The sequence below is a fragment of the Oryctolagus cuniculus genome, chromosome 5 (genome assembly GCF_964237555.1).
Source record: "Oryctolagus cuniculus chromosome 5, mOryCun1.1, whole genome shotgun sequence".
NCBI classification, from domain to species: Eukaryota; Metazoa; Chordata; class Mammalia; order Lagomorpha; family Leporidae; genus Oryctolagus; species Oryctolagus cuniculus.
Genome location: NC_091436.1, coordinates 129,309,182 through 129,331,518, shown reverse-complemented (window position 1 = coordinate 129,331,518; position 22,337 = coordinate 129,309,182). Strand labels below are relative to the sequence as shown.

The window sequence follows — 22,337 nt, the reverse complement described above, 5'->3', positions numbered from 1 at the left end:
TAAAATGAATTTCACCTGTTTCCTAGTGAGTGCTTTCATGTGACTACCTGAGCACTGAAAAGGGCGGTGCGGCTCATCTTCTCTTCCATCCCACCGGCAGCGCTGGTCTGGGCATCAGCAAGACTTGGGAAGCTGTGTTCCAGAAGCTCATTTATTTCTATGCCTTGGTTTGGGGTTTGTTCTCTCGCTGTTGCCCAGTAAAAGACACTTTTGAAAAAAAACTGCCTCCTGCACATAACCAACATGGATGGAAGATAGGCATACGCCCCTAGTGGCCAGGTGCAGTGGTAGCCACAGCCCAGGAGACAGCAGGTTCCGGCTGGTATACCAGAGACCAGAGAGGTCACTTGGGACAGTGTGGGCAGCTGGCCTCTCCCCTTCTCAGTCCAGAGTTTCCCTCCAGCCTCCTGCCCCTCTCTGTACCTTGAATGGATGTCCCCACCCACTCCTGTTTCAGACTCCCCAGCTTATTCATGAACTTGGCAGGGGCAGGCTCCCACCTGGCAGAAACAAACACAGGTGCAACAGAAAATACCGCTTCCAAGTCATCTTCAGAAAGCCCCAGTTTCCAGGGAAATGAAGCAGATATTCACAGACTTGGTACAGTGGTCTCCCTCCCAAGAAGCGTTGGTGGTGGTGGGTTTTGAAACCGTACGTTGTACTGTAGTTTCTTCTTCTTGGCAAAGGAGAAGATCGGCACCGATCATCTGACCACAGGGATGCTACTTCCCAAAACTCCAAGTCAGGAACATGACAAATACCAGGGCAGGGACCTATAGTGTCACAGCAAGAGCTCAGAGCCGCTGATGAGAACAGGGAGTCGACCCCAGCCCCTTCCTCTGTGTGTTGGAACCCAAAGGGGAAAAGGAATGTGGTGTTGGAGACCTTGTCCACAACAGCTGCATCCTGAAAGGTGACGGGAGAAACGCAGAGTGAAAAAGAGGGGGCGCGGGGAGGGGCCGGGGGAGGCCTCCTTCCAAGTGGCCTGGTTCTGGGGGAGCCGCTCCGACTCGGGAAGGAATGTGCTCCAGCCCTGGCACTGGCCTGGCAAATCGATTTGCTTCTCAGGAGAGGCTGACCTGGTGTGTTAATGACCTTGGCGGGAGCAGACAATGACCGGGGAAGACAGAGAGTAACAAGGAAGAATGACGTGGAGAGAGTGGCAGGAAGGTGAGATGGGAAAAGGGGTCAAGAGGAAAGGGAGGAGAGCGAGGATGGGCTCAGGCCTGGCGCGGGAGGCTGCAGGGCGGGGCTGGAAGGCAGTCCTGAGCCTACAGACAGTCCCCGAGCTCCGCCCTCCCCCCCTCCCCGTGCTGGGGTTGGGGGGTGCAGCTCACCTCCAGGCCTGAGCCCATCAGGACTTTCAGGCCCAGAATGATCTCACCAACATGCTGGGTGGGCTGTGTGGCTGGCCAGTGGGAGAAGGAAGGAGAGGAATGAGAGAGAGAGAGAGAGAGAGAGAGAGGGCATAGCAGTTTAAAGAGGAGCCTTGGGAAAGGGAAGAATGAGGTGGGGACAGAGGGAAAGGAGGGGGAGGCAGTGAGTCAGCAAGGAGGGGAGACCTAGATGTGAACAGAGGCCGGGGGGCACAGGTGCGGGGGCCAGTGCTGACATTTGTCCGAGGTCACTTCTCCCTGGCCATCTGGGAGTGCGGAGCTAGCCTCCCAGCAGATAGGAGTCCACGCGAGCCTCTCATTCCCCACCTGTCATTTCTGTGGGTGACCCCTCCCTCCTCCGGGAACCCAGAGGAGGCACCTGCCATGTGCCACGCTGAGCCGCCTCCTTCAGAAACAAACACGGGGCTGACTCGGGGCACACAACGGCATTAAGCCAGGGCCACGGGTACCACACCGCATCCTGGGAGGCGGGTCCGACCCTCCTGCTGATTAACATCAGGGACTTGGGCAAGTCCCTCTGCTCTGGGGGAGGAGGAGAGAGCATTAAGGGCAGGATGACCACAGACACCTCTGCTATTCTGAAAAGCCCGGGCTTTCTTGCAGCACTTCTAGAATTTTCCCTCTGAGAGCCTGTGCACACAATCCCTGCATCTGGCCACTTAGGAAACGGGGGTCCAAAGCCAGCTAGGTTCTTCAGCGGATTAGTCAGTGGCTCTGGAGCCCTGTCCCAAAGGGCCCTCCTTAAGAGAAGCCCCCTGACCTCATGCACGCTCCTGGGGGCTTCCTGCTCTGGCTGCACAGGAAGGAGACAAAAACTCCCAAGTGGGTCCAGAGACTCCCATCTGCCCTGCAGCCCACAGCCCTTCTCCTTGTCACCCTGCAATGTTGGAAGTGGCCCTTTGTGTGTAAGCCGCTGTGATGGCTCTGGGGTGTCATGTTTGCAAAGCTCTGGTGACAGTCAGGCCTCGGGGTTGCCCAGGCCTCCCAGTGCGGGGTGGGAGGGTGGCTGGGACCCATGAGGGCTCTGGAAAGTGGCCTCCAGTCTCCCCCCAAGCAAGTGTGGAAGCAGGGTCCTTCCCGTCTTGTGTCCTCTGGCGACGCCTGCCCACCCCCGAGGCTGCTGGGAACACATAGCAAATGAAGAGAAGGAGTCTGGGAAATGGAAAACATAAATTCAGAAATTAAAAAAAAAAAAAAACCACACTGGGACCCACAGCAATCCGAAGCCACTTGCTGGCACGCTACATCTGTGATGAGAAAGGCGGAGTCTCGCCTTTCCAGCCACTCGGCGCTCAGCGTCCACGCGAGTCCGCATTCCCTGAGCACCCCGGCTGGCTCGGGGACGGGCCTGGGGCAGTGAGGCGGGACGTGGTGGTTGGGGAGGGAGGGACGAGAGGCCCTGGATGTAAACATCACCATGGAAACCCCACAAAGACTTGCCAGTAAGGATTCTTCCCCTTTCTTCTCCCACCCTGTAGGGGCTGTGACGGGGAGGGAGCACCCCCCCACGCACCCCTGGTCTACACTGTGCTCTCCATCACCCACTCGGAGCTGCCAAAAGTGCCCCGGGCCCCCAGGAGGTCACTCTCCTCAAAGGGCAGCAGCATGCCATTGACGGAGAGGCTGCGCTTGGTCCAGATGTTCGAGACCCTCCGAGGGGGACTGTAGCCACCGGGGGCGCCCCCTCCCGCAGCCACGGCGGCAGCTGCAAAGTCCCCCATGTCAAAGGAGTGGCTGCGCTTGGTCTTGCCCTCCAGGGGCAGAGGCAGCAGGCTCCTGGCGCGGGCTGCCGGTGGCCCCAGCAGTGGCTCTCGGTCTGAGTGGTGGCCCCTGGCCGGTGTCCCAGACCCTCTCCCGGCTGGAGTCCTAGAGTCAAGCAGCTCCTCCTTTCTCTGACTCTTGAGGTCCAGGGAGGCAAAAGCTCCCATCAGCCGATCAATGTTGGGCTTGGGGCGGGTGGCAGGAGGAGGGAGCCTCCAGGGGCCCCGGCCCAGCCCCGCCGCCTCCCCGCTGCCCAGGGAGCTGGAGGAAGAAGAGTCCGTGCCTCGAACCAGGCTGGCGGTGAAGTCGGCGAGCTCATTCCGCACCACCACCTTGGGCGGCCCCTGGAGCAGCTGCGCAGCAGGTGCACCGGACAGAGGTGGCGGCTGCGACCCATTGGTCTGTGAGTATGTGTTGCTCACGGCGGCAGCAGCCATCTTGCCGGGGACATCCTGGTTGCAGACCTTGTAGCGCACCATGAGGATGACGATGAAGACGAGCAGTGTGGCCACAATGATGCCCCCGATGACCAGGATCATGGTGCCTCCCAGGATCTGGCTGTGCATAGACTGGCACTGTGTGTAGTCGGCCTTGGTGAAGAACTGGGCGCATCCCACGATGTTGGTGGCTGTGAGCGTTGTGGCCGTGTCGTCCCACATGGCCAGCACGCACAAGTCATAGCCAGTCCCCGACACCAGGTTGTTGACCAAGAAGGCCTTGTTGGAGGCTGGGATCATCCTGGGGTGGGGCCAGGGGTACACAGAGGGTGAGCAGTGGTAGGGAGAGGAGAGGGGCAGGCAACGAGGATGGAACACAGGGAACAGTGAGGAGGAGAGAGATGAACCATTCCGACCCAGGTAAGGGAACAAGCAGGCAGGTGGAGGTAACAAGGGAGCCACGTGGACAGACGGGTGCCAGATGGAGGTAGGGGGAGTGGCGGGGGGGGGGACCCAGAGACAAAAAGGTGGCAGGTGTGATGAGCAGGGCAGGAGAGGGGGCACAGTGGATAGAGAGACAGGGGAGGCGTTTAGAGGAAGGGGGCAAGAGGGGGAGGAGGGGGAGACTCATGCAGAGTTGGGAGAGGACACACAGGGAGGGGAGGGGGGAGGGACAGAGGCAGAGAGATTAAGGAGTGAAGAGCAGCGACCCCTGCCCCTCCCCTCAGCAGCTGCAACTCTTCCCTGGGTCTGTGGGAAGCCGGTGGTGAGTGCCAGGCAGCCCCAGCCCCTTAGCCCACCCCAGTGCCCCAAGGTGCATCAGGACCACCTGTGACACGGAGCCCGCTCCCAGGGCCGGGCACTGTGCCAGGCACAAGGCCCAGCCCCGAGCATTCAACACCACCTCCTCTCCAAAGAGGGCTCCCCCTTGGCGCAGGGGGGTCCAAGCAGACAGGACCTGGAGGCAGGGGAGAAGGGACGAACCCTCTGCCACAGGCATGGCAGTCAGGAAGAGGTGGGCCGGCCCCTTCACCTTAGCTCTGTCTCCCCACACTGGGGCCCATCCATGGCAGCCGGGGGTTCCTGTTCGGACAGAAGCCCCATCGCCACCGTCCTTACCATGCCTTCTGCCGTCTGGTCGCTCTCAAAGACACATGTGCAGAAACACGGCCCCGGGGCCTGGAGCCCCTCCCTCCGCTCGCTTCCCCTGCTCCCATCAGCTCCCATCAACCCCTCAAACCTGAGCCAGACAATGTAATTAAGACCTCAAATAGGAAATCCGAAGCCTGAAGCCTGGAGACTTCCGTCTGGGAGGACCCTAGAGTGCAGGATGAGACCTGACAGACAGATATCGACAGCCATCACAACGGAGCCCGGGAGGCCACCCGCTGTGCTGCGGGGGAGGCCAGACCGGAGCAGACCCTGCCCCCATGCTCCCTGCCCCGCTGCCCCTAGCACCCGCTGGCAGCAGGCCAGGCCACAAGGAGGACCCAGAAAGGACCCCGCAGGCAGGACCTCCCCGTTTGTTGGCGGCCTCCCCAGCCACGTTTGCCACGGGCTTCGTGGAAGTCCTCGGCGCTCCCGGCTCACAGAGGAGAAACGGCTGTGGCTCAGAGATGCCAACTTGTCTGAAGTCACACAGCTGGGACTGCTAGGACCAGGCAGCAGGGACTTAACACTAGTTTCTGGGTCCACAGTCTGGGCCTGGTACTCCCTGCGTGACAGGTATGGGGGTAGTTTTCCTCAGTTCACTGATGGGTCTGCCTTGGCCCATCCTGTGGCACAGCACCACAGCTTGTGCTCCTCTGTGCGTGGGCCACCGGCTGGACAGGGCCCCAGGAGCCCTGTATGGCTGGATCTTCAGGGACACACGTGTTCTCCAAAGCCTGGCTCCTGCCCCCTCAGGGCTAAGAAGGAACTGGAGAGGCAGAAGCCCAGCACGCCGAGAGCAGTGACTGTCGCAAGAGCAAACCCCAAAAGGCCACCATGTGCCGCTCAACCCACTCAGTCCCCAGCAATTCCCTGAGGTCCGGCATTTTGCAAGTGAGACAAAGAGGAACCAGCAGAGTGGCCTCAGTCTGCAGGGGGCGCTGCAGCCCCTTCCCCGGGCGTGGACAGAGAAGAGCACAGGCAGCCATGGTGTGAGGCACCCTGGGGCTCCACAGTCTTGTACTTCGCCCTCTCAACGACCCCATGACATGGGGAATGGACCCTGAGCCCTGTCAACTCAGTGGTTAGCCACCTTCTCCTGGGAAGCAGACCCCACTGCTAACAAAGAAAGAAGAAGAGCAGTTACAGGGCTGGCGCTGCGGAGTAGCGGGTAAAGCTGCAACCTGCGACACCAACAACCCATACAGGCACCGGTTCATGTCCTATCAGCCCCACTTCTAATCCAGCTCCCTGCTGATGCACCTGAGAAAGCAGTGGGAGATGGCCCAAGTGCTTGGGCCCCTGCACCTATGTGGGAGACCTGGATGAAGCTCCTGGCTTCAGCCTGCTCCATCCCTGGTTGTTGCAGCCATCTGGGGATTGAACCAGCAGATGGAAGATTTCTCTCTCACTCTCACTCACCCTCTCTCTCTCTGTAACTCTACCTTTAGATAAATAATTTTTTTAAAAAAAGTGCAGTTAACCTGAGGCTTTACCCTGTGCTGGGCACCATCCTGAGATCCTTAGAGGGATCAATTCTCATTTAATCCTCTGTAATTAGGATTATTACCTTCTCCACTTTACAGTTAGGAAACTAAGGTACAGAAAGGTCAAGCCACCTTCCCAAGGATGCCCAGCTAGTAGGTGACAGAGATGGGACCCAAACCCAGAAAGGTGGCTCCAGGGCCATGCTGCTTCTCAGACGCGCCTCATCTTCCTGCCTTCCCTGGGCCACTTTGTGGGGATCCTGCTTCCCTCCCTCTTGCCTCCTGGGTTGAAAAAAGTCATAATGTGATGGAGCTGCATGTGGGCTGTGCTGCTAACAGGGACGTCCTAGGATCAGGAAGAAGAGGGGGAAGGCAGCTCCTGGGTCCCCCGTCCCAGGGCTGTGAGTGTGTGCATGCATGTGTGTGTGCATGCGTGCATGTGTGTGCATGTGTGTGTGTGTGTTGGGGCAGCAGGCACTGGGGAGACTTGAGGGCAGGCAGAGCCCACCGCCCCCAAGCAGCCCCTGACACTCAGAGCAGAGCACTGACCTTGTGCCAGGAGGCTCACAGGCAATATCTCATTCAACCTCCCGACAAGCCCCCAAGCAAGTTCCTATTCCTGTTTACGGAGGGAGGAAGAGAAACCGACTGCGTGTCCCCTGGCGGGATGACAGGGCTGAGAGCAGATTGGATTCATTGGGATCCAGAGCCCTCACTGGCTCATCAAAAGCAAGACCACAGGAAAGCAAGATCGCCACTCAAGCTGCTGGGCTGGAGCCCCAGCTGCACCCCCAATTCCAGCTTCCTGCTGATGTGCACGCACCCTGGGAGGCAGGAGCAGATGGCTCAAGTACTTGGGTCCCTGCCACCCACATGGGTGGCCCAGAAGAAGCTCCTGGCTCCTGGCTTTGGTCTGGTCCTACCCTGGTTATCATGGACATTTGAAGAGTGAACCAGGGGATTACAGATCTCTCTCCCCACCCTACTTTCTCTCTCTTGCTCACACTCTTCTTTTCCAAAAAATAAAATAAAAAATAAAAGACAGCCCTTTAAATATTTTTTATAAAAAAGCAAGACCACACCCACCTCCGAGCGGCCAACAGACAAACTGCATTAAACTCACGTGCAAAGAGCACTATGCAAACACCAGCGACTGAAATGGAACTCCAGTCCCATCGGTGTGCCCCTGTGCACACACCACCCATCAATCCCCCAGGCTGGATCCTGGGAGCCCGCCCTGGCCCTTCGCTCCTGCCCACAGCCCAGTTCTCCCGCTGGGAGCTTCTGCCTCCCCAACCCCTCCCTGCCCTCAGCTCCACTCATGGGCTTTTGCGGGCACCTGCCCATTGCTGACCCTGATGGAAGTAGCAGCCTCCAAACAGGCTCTCTGTCTCTGCCTATGCTTCCCTACAAGTCCGTTCTCAGCAGCGCCCCCTGCCGTGTTCCACTAACACACAGCCCCACCCAAGCCCCTTGTGCACTGGACAGCCTTCAAGGGCTGGCCATAATCTCTCCTGAGCTGGGCTCCCAAACCAGGCTGCCCACCCTGTTCTTGTGCTCCCAGTTCCTCTCCCTTGAACTTTTCTCACATTTTTAAACCTTGCTCTCATAGGAGAATTCTTGGAATCAGTGTGGTCCTCCAGGGGCAGAAGATGTGTTCACAACAATAAAGATGGTATTTATCAGGCTGGCACTGTGGTGTAGTGGGAAAAGCCTCCACCTGCAATGCCGGCATCCCATTTGGGCACCAGTTCGAGTCCTGGCTACTCCACTTCCCATCCAGCTCTGCTATGGCCTGGGAAAGCAGTAGAAGATGTCCCAAGTACTTGGGCCCTGCACCCACGTGGGAGACCCAAAAGAAGCTCCTGGCTCCTGCCCTCAGATCAGCTCAGCTCCAGCCATTGTGGCCATCTGGGGAGTGAACCAGCAGATGGAAGACCTCTCTCTCTCTCTGCCTCTCCTTCTCTTCTGAGTAACTCTTTCAAATAAATAAATCTTTTTTAAAAAAGACGGTATTTATTAATGGACAAATCGAAAAGAGATGGATAGGGTATGGGAGACCTCGAGAGGATATGCAGTAACCCAGGGCTGGAAGCTGCTAAGCTGTCCCCACCCTCTTGACTCAGGAAGGGGAGAGCATCACCTAGGTCACTCTGACTCAAGGTGGCCTCCGATGGATGCTGGCACATGGACTGTTTGTTTGCCCCTTCTCCCAGATCCACGGAACAAAAATTCAGAGTACATATTAAAGTGTGGTAGCTACTTGACATTGGTTGTCATTTCCAAGTACACAGTGATTTTCTTCTGATAATTTATTTCTATTCTATTCTTTTAAAAAATGATTTATTTATGTGAAAGGCAGAGAAAGACAGAGAGATCTTCCACACACTGATTCACTCCCCAAATGACTGCAATTGTCAGGGTGGGGCTATGCCAAAGCCAGGAACCCGAGGCTCCATCCAGATCTCCCCTGTGAGTGCAGGGGCCCAGATACTTGGACCATCTCCCACTGTCTTCCCAGGTGCATTAGCAGGGAGCTGGGTGGGAAGCAGAGGCTGGGACAAAAAATCTTGAACCAGCATTCTAGTATAGGATGCTGGCACTGCAGGCAGTGACTTAACTCACTGCGCCTCGTGTTCCTTCTGTTACATTCTTACAAAAGCATCCCTTTGCAACAGACTAGGGGAAAAAAAGAAGTTGCTCCTCCACCATGTATAGCTTGAGAAGCACCTGTCAAGAGCAGCATTTCCCGGCCTCGGCTCTGTGGACTCATGCGCCTGGCTAAGTCGCGGACGTGAGGGACATTGCAGGGTGTTTAGCAGCATCCTGGCTCTCCCCCTCAATTCCAGAACATACCCAGACACTGCTGAATGTCCACTGGGGACAAAACCCGCCCCCCTCGAGAGCCACTGTGGAGAAGCAGAAGCTGCTAGGGGCAACCTCACAGGGTCGGCACCAGGCAAATATCACCGTCTTCCTTGCCCCGAGCTTCTGCGGCTACTTTCCATGGCTGAACCCAACCACAAGCCCAAGTTCACAGGTGCACACAGGTCCTGGGCAGAGGGCAGGGTGGAGGAGGGGAGACTGCATCAGAAGGGTCAAAAGAAGGCGACCAGCAGTCACAGCCCTCTGTGAAAAACATTCCCCAAAGCCCGAGACATTGCTTTCCATGATATAAACCAGCGACATCTCTGTTAGCAGAAAACACGAATTGCTATTTTAAGTGAAGTTGCTCCAACGCGTTAAATTTAATTAAACGCACACGCTCCAAAACACATTGTGAAACTGCAACCCCGAGTCCCTACCCAGGAAAAACCAGCACAAGCATCCTTTTGCGTGCTTGCTGCTTCTGCGTGCTTCTCCTTGCTCCCTTTGTTAATATTCATTAGGCATTTTTCTCCTTCATTTCAACAAATCTGCTGCGGAGAGCAGAGAGGGGGACGAAGTCGTAGGAGCATCCCTGTCATCTCACGGTTGCTTCCAGACTGCTTTCCACTTGTCACCCGCCCTGTTCTGCGGGGCTGGAAACCACACTTCCCAGGCTCCCGTGCCTGTCCGCAGGCTCCCTGCCTCGGGCCACCAGGTACAGATGGCCAGTGGAAGCATCGGGAGCCGGGAATGTGGGAAGAGGGCAGAAGCCAGATCCCGTATTTCTTCCTCCTTCCTTCTCCAAGTTTCTCCTTGTCAACCTGCAAGTCTCTTCCGATTCCAGTTCCCAGTGTTCTAGCCCCGGCCACACATCTCTGGCCACGCCCTGCCCGGCGTCCTTCCAACCCCAGCGGGCACAGGTGACTGGTGGCAGTTCCCTACTGTTGCTAATCCCCACGATGCCCTCTGGTTGACCCGACAGCAGCTCCAGCCTCCACAGAACCCAATCCTTCCCTCTGACTCAAGCCCTGAGTGACACAAGGAGCTAACCTCTGCACTGATGAGAGTATGCTCTCTCTGAACTCGTCATGCTTGCTTTGCACCGGGGCAAAGACGATTCTGCCTTCACATCAGGACTGAGCAGGGCTCCAGCTTCAGGATGTGCTTAGCTCGCTCCCTGCACCACCCATGGCCCCCCACTGAGCCCACGGCACATAGGGGTTCCTCTTGCCCACATCATGGCTGCCTGAGATGGGTGCATCCCTCGCTCCGCCTGCACAGCCTCCCTAGTCTCCTCTGTCAGACTGTGTCCGCCTCTCCCTGGAGAACAGGGCTGTGCTACCCCCATCTACACAGTGCACTTTCCAGGCCTGGGATCTGGCCTAGGGTCAATGCTGAGTAGCCATTAGGGGCCTTCAAAAAGTTCATGGAAAAGTGGAATCCAACAGTAAATTTATTTGCGTGCAAAAAAAATGTTTTGAAGTCCACGCGTGATTTTTTTCACACTACGCCTTTCCCGTGAAGATTCCTCCCAGCACCCCAATGGTTGAGAAGGGAGAGTAAAAGTGCTCTGTGAAACGTGGAGGCCCCCCAAATGTGAGGGGTTTTTACTGAAACGCATCGCTGGGTGCCGGTGGCCTGGGGCCCTGGCTGGTCCCTAGCCCTCTCCACGGAGATGTGCGCCGTCTTCCTGAGCTACCGAAGCCCCGCCCTGGATGTGCATGTAGCTGCGTATATATGGGGAGAGTGAGGGAACGGGTGCGTGTGCAAGATGTGTGGGGTATGCCTCGGTGTTCAACAGGTGTCATCGGGGAGCTGAATGGGGCTATTTGTGAGTATGTGTGTGTGTGCGACAGAGTGTGTTCAACATGCAGCTTGCTCCTGCCTAACGCAAGCAGTGTGCCACTCGCTCAGGATGCCGGGCCTCGGGGAGCAGGTGTGGGCTTTGCTTTCTCAGGGAGCCTGTGGCAAAGTCCACAGACTGACCAGCACCTCCTCGCACCTTGTCCCCAGCCTCTGGGCCAGGCCCCTTCCCCAGCCCCCTGGCGGGTGGGCGTGTCCACACAGTAACACCTGGCAAATGGAGGAGGAAGAAGTATCTCCCCTACTCTCCCAGCTGGACCCTGACTGGTGACCTGGCCTTGACCAAGCGATGACAGCAGGGCTGAGGGGGCGGGCACAGGTGCCCAGCTGACACGTGATACACTACCCGGGACCACTGGCAGAGTGAAACACAGTCCTGTCGTGTTGGAGCCTGGACGTTCCTGGGCCACTGTGTCTACATGCTTGTGTTCCTGCTCAAGGTGGAGGAGACCAGGGCTGGTGTGACACTAGCAATAAAACCCTCGCCCTCCTGGAGTCAACAGAACCCCCTCTTTGGGGCTTGGCTTTGTGGCGTAGCAGCTAAAGCTGCTGCCTGCAGCACCGGGCATCCCATATCCAGACCATGAGTTTGAGTCCCGGCTGCTCTACATCCCACCCAGCTCCCTGCAAATGCGCCTGGGAAAGCAGTAGAAGATGGCCCAAGTGCTTGGGCCCCTGTCCCGACGTGGGAGACCTGGAAGAAGCTCCTGGCTCCTGGCTTTGGCCTGGCCCAGTACTGGCCATTGTGGCCATGTAGGGATGAACCAGCATATGGAAGACCTCTCTCTCTCTAACTCTTTCAAAATGAATAAAGATTAAAATAAAAGAACTCCTCACCTTGATTTCACAGTACCTGCAGGTGCTGCGCTCACCTCATATCCATCAGATGCACACGGGTGCCTGCTGAGACCCGGTGCTAACCTGGAGACGCCACACCAAGCCCACCCGCCTGGCTTCCCAGCCCTGCACCCTCATTACCAGCTCTCCAGAGAAGCCCCACCCGTGCCCCTCTCCCACTGGCCAGGGGATCGCAGACTCTATGGAATGCCCTCATTACGCCTAACAGGGGCCTGCCTTCCCGCCCTGCCTCACCCTGCAGGTCCTGAAGGGGCTTGTGGCTGCTTCTCTGCACTCTGCAGGGGTGCAGGGGAGCCACAGCCGGTTCTATCGCATGTGCGGTTTAGGGAGCACTGGCGACCTTCCAGGTCTCTGACTGCACACTCACTCCACTGAGATCATAATCACCCCCCATATCACAGATGGAGGAACCGAGGCTCGGGCAGGTAGGCACCTGGCTGAGCTGGCATCGCTGGGAAGTGTCTGAGTGCTGACAGCAGGGCCGGCCAGGCCACGAAGCACAGTGTCCCCACCCCGGGTGACCTCGTGCTGAGCAGAATCGTGTTGGATCAGGAAGCAAGTCTTAGAGTCACACCCGCTGTTTGACAGCAATTGAAAAAGAAACAAAAGGAATGCATCACTTTTACACGGGCAGGTAATATTCCCCAAGCACTTACTGTGTACACAGTTCTGTCCTGAGTGCTGGACAGGGTGAGCTAACGCAACCCTTGGAGCAACCTCATGAAGGAGGAGCTGGTATGACTCCCATTGTACAGATGGGGAGACTGAGGCTAGACGGTAAGTGCCCTGCCCAAGGACTCACTGAGAAGAGGTTTGATTTGAACACGGTACCTTCACCTCTCCTCAGTGAAAGCTCGCGATAACCCTGGGCAGCACACTGAATACCTGTGCTCCTGCTCCCATGTTGGGGGCAATGGTTAATGGAGGCCACCAGCCAACCAGGGACAAAGGCAGTTTCCTTAGCCAGGAACGCATACTCTGGGAGGTCTGAAGGAAGTGTTGACAGCACGTGGACATCATAATTTCTAGGCAAAAGGAGCTGCCAGTGCAAAGGCCCTGAGGCAGGAACAGTGAGCAGGCAAAGTATGGCTGGAACAGAGCTAGAGAGGAGTAGGTTCTGAATGCCCTGCAGATACGCTCACTGTTGCATTTGCTGGGAGCCAGTGTTGAGAAGGATTCTGAGGCTGTGCCCTGAGTCTGGAAGGACCAGGGCTCGTGTTTGCCGTCTCTGGTCCGGAGGCCAGTGTAGTGAGGATCATCAGAATCATAAGCTGCAGACTCCTCTGGCATCGGCATCCGGGGCCAAACGTGGGCCTTTCCTAAACACGTGGCCCCGAGAGGCACCAGGGCAGGGGCGTGGCTGCTCTTCAGGACGGGGTCAACATGGCACTGCCGTGACCCAGCGGGGGCTGCAAGGATCAGAGGCCTCTTAAAGGCCCGGGCGGTGCCTCCCCTCCCCGCTGTCTGCACAGGGCTGACCCTTGTTTAGCTCCAGGCCCTGCTTCCCATCTGCAAGCTGCCCCCTACGCCTCAGTTGCCTAAGTCTCATCAAGAAAAGCCTCTCGGGCTGGTGCCGCGGCTCACTAGGCTAATCCTCCACCTGCAGCGCCGGCACACCAGGTTCTAGTCCCGGTCGGGGCGCCGGATTCTGTCCTGGTTGCCCCTCTTCCAGGCCAGCTCTCTGCTGTGGCCCAGGAGTGCAGTGGAGGATGGCCCAAGTCCTTGGGCCCTACACCCACATGGGAGACCAGGAGAAGCACCTGGCTTTGGATCAGTGCAGCGCTGGCTGTAGTGGCCATTTGGGGGGTGAACCAATGGAAGATCTTTCTGTCTCTCTTTCTCACTGTCTATAACTCTACCTGTCAAATAAAAAAAAGAAAAGAAAAGAAAAGCCCCCGATCAACCAATGACAAGGCCCCCAGGAACACCACCGACCATTAGATAAGGAAGTTGCAGCTGCACAGTGCAGTGGTTATAGCCGGACGTGGGTTCAAATCCCGGCTCTGCCACTCACCAGCCACGGGACCTACGCTTGGGCCATGTCTTAACCTCCTGATGCCTTACTCTGCCAGAGCCCTGCTCACTCTGTCACATGGAGCATTCAGGCTCTCGGCCCGCCTGGGTCGCTCCAGCAGCCAACACGTGGTCCACGGAGGGTCTGGCTCAGTGCCTGGCAGCAGCTGTCACTCGACCCACATAAACACAAAGCAAACGTGTCTCCGATGCTAGGAATCCAGGCCTTGCGTGTACTGGGAGCTGGAGGAGGGCTCAGGCAGGGAGAGGCCTGAGCTCCACACTCACGGCAGGATGCACCCCCACCCCACCTGACTCGTTCTGCAAAGCTTTGGCTGAGCCACCGGAGATTCATGAAAATGATGCCCAAGTGAGCCGAGCCCCATGGACAGCCTCAGTGCTCGTCCCCCCGAGGAAGGGGCTTAACTGGGCTGGGGACCCTACTTCTGCTCCCTGATGGGAGGCATGAGAGATCTGACGGCATGGCAGACTTTTTATTTATTTATTTATTTGAGAGACAGAGTTACAGACAATGAGAGAGGTCTTCCATCTGCTGATGCACTCTCTAGCTGGCTGCAACGGCCAGAGCTAGGCCGATCCAAAGCCAGGAGCCAGGAGCTTCTTCCGGGTCTCCCACGTGGGTGCAGGGGCCCGAGGACTTGGGCCATCTTCCACTGCCTTCCCAGGCCATTAGTAGAGAGCTGGATCAGAAGAGGAGCAGCCTGGACTCGAACCGGTGCCCATATGGGATGCCGGCACTGCAGGCGGAGTCTGTGAGTGTCTCTGTGACAGGTGAGCATTTGAGACAACATCCCGACAGGGGCCTCCAGGGCCCTGGCCCGGCTCCGTGCCCTCTGCCCCATCTCCTGCCCTCTGCCCATCGCTCCCGCACTCTGGCTGCTCCACTGTGCTGAGCTCCCCGTTACCCCGCAGAGGCACCGCAGCCTTGGAGCTTTGCCCTGCGCGTCCCCTCCACTGGGCGTGTCCTTCCTGCACACCTCTGCTCAGCTCAGCTCCTTTGAGCTTCTCCTCTCACATATGCTTCTTCTCCTGCTTCTCAGGGAGGCCTGGCTGGGCCACGCTACAAACACCACCATCCGACCTGCTGCACTGCCCCCATGAGCCCCAGGACTCTGCTTGCACCTGTGTCGCCCAAATCCCCAGGGTGGCAGCCATCATCTCGTGGTGCCTTTGCTCCAGGTTTGTCATTTGTAGCAGGGTGGTGTTCCGAGAAGCATCCACTTCGCAGCATGGCTGGGGAGATGGCAGGAGCCCCTACGAGCAGCGAGCTCAGTGCTTGGCACATGGTCCCGTGGGCGTGCGCTAGTGCTCCACATCCCACTGCAGCGTGCACGGGTTGGGCGCACCACCCACAGCAAGGATCCAGCACACGGTGGGCATTGCAGCAGGGGATAAAGGAGCTAAATAAACCTGACTCGCCCCTGCCCAGCAATCCTCAGGAAGGAAAGCCCCCCAGCGTGCCCCATCCGGGAAGCCACACTTGGGGGCCCTCTTGGATTAAAGAGTCTCTTTTACTTTAACCAAGGGAGGAAGCAAGCCAGCCCCTGTCCCTGCCAGGTCCCAGCCCTGTGAGTGGTTCATGGATTGGCCAACATGCACATCTCCCAGCGGAGCCCAGAGCAGCTCAGACACTGCGGGACCCGGAGCCCTGGCCCAGGACGGGAGCCCCGATTCTTCTCCCAGCTCTGCAACCCCCACCAGGCCAGGGGCAGGGCCGGTCCCAGTCTCTCGCTGGGTTGGGATTAGACGGTGTCTGTGTCGTGGGTAGTTTCCAGACTCGTCCGTGGGATGCTCACAGAGCACCTTCTCTGCATCAGGCACTGGGGGTGCAGTGGTGACCACCAGGGGCACGAGGCCCTGCCCCCCACAGGTGACATACTGGGCGGGGCAGGGGTAGGCAGTAAACCTAACTGGTAATGTATTTATATGTCAGAAAGTGAACGCGCTATGAAAAGAAGAAAAAGCTAAGGCAGGTGAGGAGAGGAGGATGCGGTGGGTGAAGGGAGGGGACAGCCTCCCTGGGAAGGCAGCATCTGAGGGGCGGGAGACCCTACACCACAGGAACCCATGAGCCTTACTGGTTCTTGGTGCTGCCATAGCAGGGATCTTTGCAAAATTCGTGGATCGTTCCTATCACGCAAAAAACCGCACCTGGATTTCAAAAATGTTTTGGTATCGAAATAAACATACCTTTTAATTACACCTCCCTGGGAGCTTCTGGAAGCCCCCTTGCATTGCAGGGTGAGCACCCGGCCTCTGCTGCTCCTGCTGGGCACACAGCACTGCCCAGCTGCCCCTGGGGGCAGGGCCGGGGGCCACCACTCCCAAGGGTGCTGAATGATCCAGCACCACCTTTGTTCACACGTGGCTCCCACAGAGGAAAGGCGACCTTCTCGCCCTCACTGTGTTGAAGGCACAAGGTCAGCAGCTCAGCTGGGATCTAGGCACTGCCCCCTCCGCCAGGCAGTCCCGGGTCCATCAGAGATCCACGGAGCTGTCCTCCAGCCTGTGGCTCCAGGGGCTGATGGCACAGACCAGGCCATAAATCTGCCTGCCTCCCCTAAGCCCACCCTGTCATTAGGGTTGACCTTGGCCTGGGTTTCACATCCACCCGGGAGGAGACAGTGACAGGGAGGCAGAGGTGTCAGGGTTCAGCCATGACCATGGCCATCATGTGAAGGAGCGGGAGACCTGCCCCAGCTTGCCTGCCTGGGGTGGGGGGGTCAGGGTCGGGAGACTCTCCAGCCCCTTCAGTGAACAAAGCCTCCTGCTGCCTTCAAAGAAGCCACGGCTTTGTTAGGCACTGGGCACCAGCACTGCCCGGAAGTTCTTCCACTTGTCTAACTCACAGCCTTCCTGAAGCGTCTACCTGTTTCCCCCTTAGGTGCTGGTCCTGTTTCCGCCTGGAGGCTCTGAGTGAGCTGGGCTCGCTGTTCTGGAGTTGAAGGGTTGGGAGACTGGAAGGAGATGGTGGAGAAGGGAACAGTGTCCCCGGTCTCTGTTTAAAACCATTCCCTGTGACCCCTCAACACCTGTCCCACTCCTCTCCGCCTGAACTCACGGGGGAAGAGGAGAGGCCAGGAGCTTCAGCTGGGGGTTTGAATCCTGCCTGGCTTGCCCAAGCCTGGCGGGGAGGCCTCGTGCAGCTGGCTCATCCTCTCTGACTACAAAGCGGGCTGACCAGGGTCCCTGCCTCCCTGTGCTGCCGGCCGGGAGGGAGCACACGGCAGGCAGGAGGGAGCACACAGGGCAGGCAGGGAGCACACGGCCTGCCCCCGTGCTGCCGGCCGGGCATGGTCAGGGCCTCATTTGCAGACCCTGGAGCCAGCCTGCCAGGGTTCCAGTCCCCGCTCTGAGACCTCAGGCGAGCTTCATCACCAGTTGGTGCCTCGGTTTTCTCATCTGAAATCCAGATGCACAGTGCCTTGTGTCGGGATGTTGGAGGAACTACACGAGCAAGTACACAGAAGCCACGGACTGTGGTCCCTGGTATGTGCTCCTGTCTCTGGCTGTCCCCCCTGCCCCACCGTGATTGCGGGGGAGCCACCTGCCTGTCCTGGGCACTCTGACCTCATTCCTACCTCCCGTCCGTGATAGTAATCCCAGTCCTTCCAACCAGGCACGGGCAATGGCTACCACATAGAAACAGAAGATGATACAAGTAAACCGTTTTGCTGTTTCGTTGCCAAGAGAGCCAGCACGAAGACATGGTCACCCAGCTGCCACACTGCCCCCAGCCACTCTGTCTCGGGGAGCAGGTGAGACAAACTCCATGACTGGAGGGGACCGCCCTTCCTAGGGGCCCCCTGTCTATGTGGGACTTGGTGCAGTGGACCGAGGCTGCCTCCAGGCTGGGGGGTGCCCCTAGCCAGGGAGAGCTGTTGCAGTCCGCTGTGCTCTGGCCAGCCCACATCCAGTGTACCATCCACTGTTGGACCACACACGTGCACAGGGACACCACACACCTGCTCACCTGAGGCCCCGTCGTGCTCCACAGACAAATGGAGCAGCCTTTACCTGCACTGCCTCCTGTGCTCCTCACTCAGTGAGTTCCAATTTGACCTTCTGAGTCACCTCCTCCAGGAAGCTTCCCTGACCTCTCTGGGCTAGGTAGTTCCCCCACGACTTGATCTCACCCAGACCTGACATTAAATAACTCCTCTCAGATGACTAAAGGGGAAGACCAAGAACGGAGGAAGGTGGAGGATGGTGCATATGGAAAACTAGCATTGGGGGAGCCATGGGGATTCTCTGCAGGAGCTGAATGGAGCCACCGTGGAAGGCTTTGTTTGCTTTGATGAAGACGAAGATGGAATCCCAGGGTAGGAGGTGGATGGAGAGGGGTGAAGGACCCAGCAGGGGAGGGCATGTCTGAGAAGTGGCCAGGAACAACCAGGACCCCTGTCTCCCGCCCTGCCTGGGTACGCTCTGCACCGCACCTGCACCTGGGCGGTGGGAACAGGGGCAATGAGTGGGGCGAGTGGCAAGGGCCACAAGGGTTCATGGAGAAAGGAGAGGGCCGCCTGCGTGGCCTTGAATCATGCCTTTCTCACGTCGGGTTTTGTTTGTTTGTTTTTCAGTCTATGCAAGAACTCAGGCTTGTTTTAAAGAAGGACGAAGCTGTCCCAAGATCATTGTGAAGAAGAAGCAGCCGACAGGTCGCGAGGAGCGCAGCTGTCCCTTTCCTCTCCCTGAACTGGCTCCAGCCCTTGGGAAGATGCCCACACAGGGCAAAGGGGCTTCGAGGAGGCCTTGCGGTCCTTGGGGACCCCGCCCTCTTCTTGCTGCCCGGGCTTCCACTGTGCCCTCCACGAAGGTCAGTATCCCTGTTGGCTGGGCCCAGAGGAAACCATTTCTGCATCTCCATCATAGATCCAGAGAGATGCATCTCTAAGGGTGGACTCTCCGGCTTTCTGATCTGTGAAGGAAGTGTCTGGGGATAGGGTCCCATCCCTAAGCCCGTTCTAAACACAGTGGCCAAGAGCAGGGCTCGAGTCTGAACCTGGGTGCCGGGGGAGGCAGCCCACCTCCCCGCTTCAGCAGCAAGACTCAAGTTTCCCTCCATCACCTGCCCTCGAGGGGACAGGCCCGCTGAGGACCAGCAAGCTGCCCTGGGCATTTTTAGAGCCTCCCTGTTCCACTCAGACCTCCCTGGAGAGAGAAATCCAAGCTGGGGGGAGGAGCGCCAAGCCGTCTTGGGAAGCAGCCCCTGGCGCTGGCTCTCTGCGGCGGCATTCTGATGGGCGGTAAAAATATCCCTCTGGTGTGCAGAGCCAGCTGCCACCACCACCACCACCAGCCTAGCTTCCAAGAGCCCATGGCCAGGCCTGGTGCCATGGCAGAAGCCCCGCCTGGCCACCCAGGCCTCAGGACAAAGAGCTCGGGTAGCCCAGCCCCAGCCCCTGCACCGCCAGCACAAGCTGTGGCTGCAGCCTTCGTCACCACAGCCGGGCACCAGCAAAAATGCACACTCAGGCGCCACGGGAGGAGGTGAGCGGCGGCCAGTAGTCCTGTGGCATGTGCCACATGAGCTCACTGAACCGAACCCAAACGTAAATGCTCATGGCCGGGGGTGGGGGTGGAGGGGAAGGATGGGGGCTGGGTACGGCCGGAGGAGCTGGGGCAGGGACCTGGTGGGGTGCTCTGCCCTGCGCACAAAGACCAGAAGCTTCTCTCTGCACAAGGCTGGGAGCTGGGCGCCAGCGAGATGCCTGGGCCAGGCAGACTCCGGCTCGACAGTTCTCCCAGAAGCCTGCATGGTGCTGCTTTGCTCCCTGTAGGCGTAGCTTCTGCTCAGTCACGCCTCCAGGCCCGGACCCCCTCCACCTGGGGTGTGGCTGCATCATGTGCTTTGGCCATGGGCTACAGCAGAGAGGACAGCCAGGGGCCTCGACATTTGCCCCTGCAGCTGGGCCCGCCTCTTGAGCTTCTGCCATCACCGTGAGAAGCGCCGGCCCGGGCTCCAGAAAGAGACGCACGGGGAAGATCCAAAGCTGACCCAGAGCTCGGGCCCCGCACAGCCCAGGCCAACTCCAGCCCCCTGCATGCCCATGACCAAGGGGATCAGAGCCACCCATTGCGGGGTCTGCAGCTGACTCAGATCCCAGGGCTCCTCCCACCCCTCAGCCAGGCCTGATGCTTCTGTCTCCGCCCCTTTCTTCATCAGTCCACCTATACAGTCTCGTTCTAGAGTCCCAGCCCCAAAGAAACAGCCGCCAGCCCCCCAGAGTGCACCCACCCCAGCCCAGGTAGCTCACAGGAAAGCTCGGGCAGACACATTTTGCTGAGACACATTCATGGTTTAACCTGATCTGGGGCTCATTACCAAGCTGACGAGCCCCTTAACTTAAGACCACTGCTCATTGCCCGGTTAAAAGGCTCTGGGTCAGCCAGAGCTCTCCGGTGTTGCATTTCCTGCCCAAATCTTCTCTACAGAGCAAGGCCTGTCACCCCACCTCGGTCAGTTCTTCCACCCCGGGTGTCAGCCGCACAGCTACAGCCCAAGCCCGGAGCCCACGTCTGGAGCCCCCTGCACCCCGCCAGCTATAGCGGCTCCCTTACACATGGCTAGTGAGCCCAGTCACCCTTACTGCACATCTCCAAGGCTGTGCCTTCACCCAGGGCTGGCATGGCTCATTTTGTAGTTCTGAGCGACTCTTCCGGCTCCCCCCACCTCTGAGACTCTGAAGATGATGGGCATTAATTTGACTGCTCGTCCCAAGCCTGCCTGCTGCCCACGGGGTGTCCACTCCTGCGAGGCACGCACAAGCCAGACCATCAGCCTAATTGGCAGCAACTGAGACATTCCCCTCTGCTGCTCTCTGCACTCCATGTCTCCGGAGCAGAGGAGAGAGCAGGCGCAGGGGACAGAACAGCTGCCATGCTCAGTGGCTCTCCCCGGCTGGCTCCCAGTTCTGGGACCATGTGGGCGGCTGCCTTCGCCCGTGCCACTCTGCCTTCTGTCCCCTTGGCTGACTTGTTCAGAGATGGGGGCCTCAGCCCCGAGTGTGGCCCCGGGGACATGCAGGGAGCCATCCACAGAAGCCAGTGGGGGCTGGGGAGGATTTCTGGGTGGGCAGCTCTTTCAAAAGGAAGAAACATCCGGAAGGCGGGTGCCCGTCGTGGCTTGGGCCACCCGGATGCAGACTCTGGGATGACCACTGCAGCGGCAGGTATTTAAGTGGGAGGTGGGCCCGGGAGGCGGGAAGGATGTCCATGTGGGGTATTCGGCTAAGCAGGCGACCACCATGGGCACCTGGAGCGCCATCCTACTGCCTCTCTGGGAGAGAGCACAGGTCGTGCCTCTTGGTCCTCCTCCTCCTTCCCCAAGGGTGAGGGAGCTGGGATATGAATCCCCCTGGCCACCCAGCTACAGGCTGACGGCTTCTCCTGGGGATGCCAACACCCCCTGAACTGGGCCATGCCTGACAAAGCCCCCAGGTGGAGAGCGCCAGACAGTGCAGGAGCACTGAGCAAATGACCTGCTCGGCCCCCAGAGTCCACTGAACTCCCGTCCCTGCACAGGACCACCCCCTTCTGGGATGCTCGTCCATGACAGAGACAAGCCCCAAATCTGGACAAGCTGGGCCAGCCGCTCCTCTGCTCCGCCTCCATGCCCATCATTGCCTGCTAGATCCACACTTGCCTCACAGAGGAGAGGCCTGAGGCTCACGCGCGGGAAGAGAGGGGCAGCCCCATTCCCGTGTTCCTGGTTGCAATCACTCAGCTGTGGGTTATCAAAGGGGCTTCAGCGATTATGTCTCACAACACGCTGTGTTCCCCAGGTGTTTTCCTGGATGGCTGCTCTTGAGAGATACGGCCCAATGGCAGGGAATTTTATTCCCATGTTAAAAATCCATCAGAGGGCCAGCGCTGTGGTTTAGCGGGTAAAGCCGCAGCCTGCAGTGCTGGCATCCCATATGGGCACTGGTTCGAGTCCCGACTGCTCCACTTCCGATTCAGCTATCTGCTATGGCCTGGGAAAGCAGTAGAAGATGGCCCAAGTCCCAGGGCCCCTGCACCCACGTGGGAGACCCGGAAGAAGCTCCTGGCTCCTGGCTTCAGATCAGCGCAGCTCCGACCATTGCAGCCATCTGGGGAGTGAACCAGAGGATAGAAGACCTCTCTCTCTCTCTGTCTCTGCCTCTCTGTAACTCTGCCTTCCAAATAAATAAATAAATATTTAAAATTTAAAAAAAATCCAGCAGAGGCTCAGGTGAGGTGAGAAGGGTATGGCTGAACTGGGATAGGAACCCGAGGCTCCTGGCTTCCTCCCTCGCTGGAGGTTTAGAGACACAGGGCTCAGCTGTGGATGCACAGAAGCTCCGCCTACCCGTGCCAGCCCAGCACTGGCGTTCAGGCCCAGCCCAGGCTGACCCCGATGCTCTCGGGGGAGGAGGCAACTCCTCCAGGGATTCCGAAGCATGTCCAGGGCTGGTGGGAAAACGGGGCCTGAGCCCCACACTGTCCCCACCGCCACCCTG

At 58.4% G+C, this 22,337-nt stretch overlaps 1 protein-coding gene and 1 long non-coding RNA gene across 2 annotated transcripts in view; one reads left to right on the top strand and one right to left on the bottom strand.

The window, feature by feature from the left end:
• Positions 1-1,271: 1,271 nt before the first annotated feature.
• LRFN2 (leucine rich repeat and fibronectin type III domain containing 2) overlaps positions 1,272-22,337 on the bottom strand; it is a 164,201-nt gene continuing 143,135 nt past the window's right edge. Inside the window, exon 3 of the mRNA XM_017345105.3 lies at positions 1,272-3,896. Coding sequence (XP_017200594.3) covers positions 2,918-3,896 — 979 coding nt within the window. The 3' untranslated portion in view covers positions 1,272-2,917. The remainder of the gene's footprint in view (positions 3,897-22,337) is intronic.
• LOC138849665 (uncharacterized) lies at positions 8,240-22,053 on the top strand. The gene is made up of 4 exons (XR_011388685.1): positions 8,240-17,343; positions 17,474-17,612; positions 18,435-19,344; positions 21,639-22,053. It is a non-coding gene; the product is annotated as an uncharacterized lncRNA (long non-coding RNA).